The 5,981-nt window shown below is 41.6% G+C and overlaps 1 protein-coding gene across 1 annotated transcript; it reads left to right on the top strand.

Moving 5' to 3' along the window:
- Positions 1 to 264: 264 nt before the first annotated feature.
- On the top strand, positions 265 to 5,361 carry marchf5l (membrane-associated ring finger (C3HC4) 5, like). Its single transcript, XM_073478352.1, has 7 exons — positions 265 to 348; positions 1,471 to 1,561; positions 1,882 to 2,084; positions 2,413 to 2,543; positions 2,639 to 2,810; positions 2,958 to 3,124; positions 3,226 to 5,361. Exons 2-7 carry the CDS (start codon positions 1,533 to 1,535, stop codon positions 3,388 to 3,390), a joined length of 867 nt encoding a protein of 288 aa, XP_073334453.1. The 5' UTR covers positions 265 to 348; positions 1,471 to 1,532; the 3' UTR covers positions 3,391 to 5,361.
- Positions 5,362 to 5,981: the final 620 nt, after the last annotated feature.

Here is a 5,981-nt window from a genome sequence, read left to right as displayed (position 1 = left end):
TGCTTTGTCTGTAACACTTCAGCTGTAAAGTACAAGTACCTCATAATTCTGTATACTGACCCACTGGAGCCAAGTACTTGAATAAATGTGCTTGGTTACCATCCAACCCTGTTTATTTTTTTGTAGCTACACGACTGATAAAAACGGTATTTTCCGTTTGAAACGAAAAGTCTGTGATTTCCCGCACGTCCTGAATGCAACAAGCTTCGTCACCGGCGCCGACCAATCAGAAAGCTGCTAGCTTGTCTTCTTGTCCTGCTAAGTGATCAACACAACCGTGAGATTAGAAAACAGCAGAGAAGTTAAACACAGAAAACATTTCATTAAGGATATATTCTTATTTTTCAGGTAAGTGGTGTTTTTGTACCGGTGCCACACAACTTATTTATAAACTGACAATCAACGAAGTCAGCTGTATTATCGGTTAGCCCAGCTTAGGTGACGTTTACTAGCTTAATGTAAAAGTTAACGGCTACCTCCTGTTAGCATTAGCATGAGTTGTGTCTTGGAGGTCAGAGCAGGTGGACAGAGTTCAGTTTGAAGTGAAGTTGCTGACAAACGATCTAAAAGTGGGATAAATTAAGAGGAGCAGAGTTTATGTGGGTGTCGATGTTGGTTGACTGTCTCTGAAGCTGTAACAGCGGCTAACTCGATTAGCTCAAAAACACCTTTACTGTTGGTTTCGGTTCATAGTAACTGCTGCTGTCACGTCACGGGGGCAGAATTAGTTTCACCAGGTTGGTTTCAGGTTCAGGACGTTTTCACTGGGCCCAGATACAGTGGAGGTAATCTTAAGACATCAAAACGTGTTGGCAAGTTATAGGCTGACTGTCCAGAGGTGGAGGGAGGTCCGACTCTGACCTGAAGTTAAAGTACCAATGAGCTAATTTTCTAATAACTTTAAATCCCGTTGTTTAGTACAAGGTCCATAAATGCATCACATGATCTAATGTTTTACATTCAACATTCATATCCTCAAAGAAGCTCTCACAAATGTAGTGGAAGAGAAGTAGTATGAGATGGAAACATTCAGGTAAATTAAACGTACCACAAAATCGTCCTTAAAGCGGTTTGAATCAATATTTTTATATCAACGATGGATCAGGTGTAACACAAGACACAGTTAGAGACTCGCTGGTGAACTTAGTGGAGCATTTAGCAGCTAAAGAGACAGATATTTCCCTCCGGAGCTGCTGGAGACCAAAAACAGATTAAAGAGAGATTATGGGACACAACATTAATCAATAGAATTAATCAATACAACAATAATCCTTCATTTATCACTCGCTGTGGCCTCGTTTCAGATTATATTTCATTAAGACAGCCAACTGTTTGCTAACAAGTTTGCTTTATGAACTTTACATGATGTAAGTGCAGCACTTAGTTATATTCCACCACTGACACTGTGTTGTAAAGTGTGTAAGTGTGTGGTTGTTTGACTGAATCGTTGTGTAAATGCTCATCTCAAAGGTCCCCGCTGCAGTCTGATGGCTTCATGTTAACATCCAGGACAGCAGAGTCTGTTCAGTACCATGGCGCTTGCTGAGGAGCAGCCTGAGAAGTAAGAACACGTCTCCTGAATGAACGTCATGTTGGGCTGAGTGCACCGTTTCATTCTGCTGTGATTCTGGCAAACTGGCCCTTTAATGGCCAAACAATGCAGCTCCATATTATGTGATTAGAAGAGTGTGTTTACGCAACACATCAGTTATTTTATTTAGTAAATACAGAACAGGAAGTGGCTGTGATTGTCCGCCTTGTTGCCTTTTATTAACACGAACTGTATCTGTTTTGTAATTTAATGAGGTTTGGTAATCAGAGATCTTGTATTACATCACTGTGTGTGTGTGTGTGTGTGTGTGTGTGTGTGTGTGTGTCCAGGCACTGTTGGGTGTGTTTTGCCACGGAGAGAGACGACCACAGTGCAGAGTGGGTGAGCCCCTGCAGGTGTAAAGGCTGCACTAAATGGATCCATCAGTCGTGTCTGCAGCGTTGGCTCGACGAGAAGCAGAAAGGAAACAGCGGAGGAGCCGTCAGCTGCCCACAGTGTGGCACTGAATACCACATCACCTTCCCCAAGATGGGTCAGTGACGCTTTACAACACGGAGGCCGAGTGTTCAGTCAGTCTCTCGTATCGTATGTCGAGGGAACCTTCAGGAGATGAAGATGAAAAAACTGGTCACAGAAAGAAAAACATTGCTGGTGGAGTTCAGGTCGAACAAAGAGTAAAGATTTAATAAAAAACTTTTATTTAGTCGCACATGTTGATTTAACATGTCTTGTCACAGGCTCTTCATCAGGCTGGAAATTACAGATGTTCCTAAAGACTGACGTCCATAGTTAAACATTGTCCTAAAAACACATTGTGTATTTTTACATAACATACTTGTGTCTTTCTTTCCTTTCCTCAGGCCCGTTGGTGTATTTCCTCCAGCAGGTGGACAGAGCCCTGTCCCGGGTCAGTCCCTTCGCTGCTGTTGGGGTGGTGGTCGGGACGGTCTACTGGTCAGCTGTCACATACGGAGCTGTGACTGTCATGCAGGTACGCAGAGTTAACAACATACTGACAGACAGGCTGTAAAACCAGAGAGTGTGCCGGCCTGTTGGACCCTCAGCTTTCTGCGTGTTCGTGTGCAGGTGGTGGGACATAAGAAGGGGCTGTACGTGATGGAGCGAGCCGACCCTCTGTTCCTGCTCATGGGTCTGCCCACCATCCCCGTGGTGCTGGTCCTGGGGAAGATGATCCGCTGGGAGGATTATTTAGTGAGGCTGTGGCAGAGATACTCCTACAGGGGGAAGCTCCAGCCAGGTATGAACACACACACACACACACACACACACACAAATTCACTTAATCTTGTCAGATTTTTGTTGTTGATAAACTGTAATCATTACATTCTATCAGTGATTGGTCGATATGATCAGATGACCCGGCTGTCTGTGTCTTCTCCCTCAGGTAACAGTAGTTATCTGCCCCGTGTCCCTGTGGATGGACCCGGTTCAGGAGATCACCTCTCTGTGTCCAGGACTCTGTGTGGAGCTCTCATCTTTCCCTCCATCGCCAGTCTGGTGGGACGGCTGCTGTTTGGACGGATGCCCTCCAATCTTCAGCGCACTGTACTGGTGAGTAAACATCATGAACTGAATGAAATAATGAACTCTTCTTGTTTCTTGTGTTCAAATGTCGCTCAGCTGATCCATCCTGTCCTCCTCTTCCTCCGCAGGGTGGCATCGCCTTCGTGCTGATCAAAGGAGTGCTGAAGGTGTATTTCAAACAGCAGCAGTACATCATTCAGGCCAACCGGCAAATCCTCAACTACCCGGAGAGAAACGGAGACGGACAGCCTGAAGGAGAGGAGGAGGACACAGAGGACAGTGGGAACGAATAGTTTTTATTAACCTGGACTGAGGCCAGGACGGAAAACTGTGGGGCAGGAAGTGAGCCAGAGATGATGTCATTATTTTAAAACATAAAGCTGATGTAGATGAGGAGAAGCTTGATCTGCCTTCATTAGAATTACCAACAACCTGAACACTATCCACGAAGAGTTTTCAGCCTGAGGAAGCTTTTACTTTGTAGTTCTAACAAGTCTCCAACACCTGAGTTTAACAACACACCTGAGAGGCCAGATCTCTGATCACCTGATCCTCACACCCAGCACTTACACTGGAGTAGATACTAGTGACCACATGTGTCCGTCTCAGCCTTTAATTTAGTCTCATTCACAAAGATACTGTTTGAAATGTAAACATTCACCTGAGCTGTTTACATGAAGGACCTGAGCTCGACTGTCTGCACTGATCTGAGTCATTAAACGTGTTCAAGAAACTGAGTCCAGTGAGCATGTGCAGGACAAAGACTTAAAACAGAAGAGAGGAACGATTATTATTATTATCATTATTATTATTATTATTATTATTATTATTATTGTACATGGAGACACATGCTCATATTCAGTAAATCTACCACACTGTTCTCTAGAGGTCTAAAGTCGGTTTCCACCTCTGATTGTTTTACTTGTTGTCAGTTTTACATCTCGGTTCTCTAAAACAAACCGACAGACACAAAAAAATAAACAGGAAGCAGCTTTTTGTCTGACTGAAACAGTTACAGTAAGTCATTCTTACAAAATAAAGTCGAGGGTAGAAACATGATTATTGATCTGCAGCATGTACACAGATTTACTGTAACCAGGTAACCTCAGTGCAGGTAGATTAATATTCTAACCTGGAGTCTGACCGGTCAAACACAAACTGATGTTGTGTTTATTATTCCACATTATTCTCACTTATTAAAGGAACAGTTTACCCAAACATAAACATTCAGTCATTATCTCCTCCCCTCTGGTTGAAGTTTCGTAGTCGCCAAACGAAAAAACCCATCAGATGTCTGACATTTGATGTTTTTTTGGTTGTTTTTCCGTTTTAAATCAAGTCTCCAGCTGCTTCAGTTGTTTAGCAGAATGCTGCAACTCTGATTTACTGTGAAGCTCCAGAAATGTTCTGTGGACTACGAGACTTCAACCAGAGATGAGGAGATAATGACTGGATTTAGATTTTTGGGTGAACTGTTCCTTTAAGCCTTAACTCAGTGGATATGAATGTCTTCCTTTTACGTGCCTTATTTGAAGCACTTTAACAGAACCAGTCCGAGCTGTCTGCCGGGCTCTGGAGCAAAACATGAGGATCCTGCAGGAATCACCTGCTGGCCAACAACATGCTGACATTTCTCAGTCATCAGTTAATCCTTCCTCCCAGTTTCCTCCACACTTCTAGAGCCAGTTTATTTATTTCATTAAGGATTTTTTTTAAATCCCTCTGACTGGTTTCCTCTTTACTTCCTCAAGATATTTAAATTCTTGGTTGTACTCGGGTCAGTAACAGGCTGCTGCTGCTGCTGCTGCTGCTTCATCTGCTCTTCCTGACACCATGTGATATCTTTTAATAGTTTGCCTGCTGAATCACAGTTGCTTGCTTGCAGGGAAACAGCCAGTGGAACCTGAACTGGTCCCACAGCTCCCAGTACCAACAGGAGACTGGACCCAGTCGAAGCCTTTCAGAGTCGTGTTGAGGTTGTTGGCCGATTGTTTTCTCTTCCTCCTGCAGCACAGTGAGAGCAGATTGTAAAATAAAAGATTGAGATTTGGTTTTGGTTTTGGAGTTTTTGATGCAGAAGATGATGCAATACTCAAATTAATTTATGATTGAGAGTAAAAAAAACAACGAAAGATTTAGTTTTCTTTGCCAAATGAACTCTGGGACTTTAATTGCACAGTTTTCTTGCTGTTGTTTTGTTATGAGAAGCTTTTATTTTAAGTCTTGGTGAATAATTTGTTTAATAAAGCCGTTTGTAAAAACAAGTCTGACTTATTTTATTATTCAACTCAGTGACAGCGAACAAGAATGATGCTCAAAGGAACAAACGAAATTTAATCGTGCAGACTGAAGATGAATTATTTCTCATCACGTCTGTAATCAGTAATGAAGTTGTAACGTACACGACAGGTGAATGAATGAAAACAGCCCTTAAAGATCTGCATCGTTAAATAAAATGTACTCAAGTACTTTAGTACAATTCTGAGGTACTTTACTTAAGTATTTTTATTTTCTGCTACTTTATACTTCCACTTCACCACATTTTGGAGACAAATATTGTACTTTTTACTCCACTACATTTATTTAATAATAATAATAATATTTAGTTACTAGTTACTTTGCAAAACAAACAAAAAACACTGATTCTGATCATCAGAAAAATGTTATATTTACAAACATTCGTATAAATAAACATACATTTTAATTTTACTTGTACTTCTGATACTTCAGTACATTTATTGCCAGAAAATTACTTGTGATACTCAAGTAAATTTGATATTTTTACTCAAGTACTATTCATGCGGATGACTTTCACTTTTACCAAAATAATATTTTAACACCACGTCTTTACTTCTAATCAAGTGTGTCTGGGTTCAATTTGAGT

Source organism: Pagrus major, chromosome 12 (assembly GCF_040436345.1).
Source record: "Pagrus major chromosome 12, Pma_NU_1.0".
Taxonomy (NCBI): domain Eukaryota; kingdom Metazoa; phylum Chordata; class Actinopteri; order Spariformes; family Sparidae; genus Pagrus; species Pagrus major.
The sequence above is the reverse complement of the archived record's forward strand: the minus strand, read 5'-3'. Positions and strand labels throughout refer to the sequence as shown.

Excerpts from the sequence above, each read along its gene's own strand:
- marchf5l (XM_073478352.1), top strand. The coding sequence starts at position 1,533 with ATGGCGCTTGCTGAGGAGCAGCCTGAGAA. Across the intron at positions 1,562-1,881 it reads GCTGAGGAGCAGCCTGAGAA|GCACTGTTGGGTGTGTTTTG; the intron begins GTAAGAACACGT and ends GTGTGTGTCCAG. Across the intron at positions 2,085-2,412 it reads CATCACCTTCCCCAAGATGG|GCCCGTTGGTGTATTTCCTC; the intron begins GTCAGTGACGCT and ends TCCTTTCCTCAG.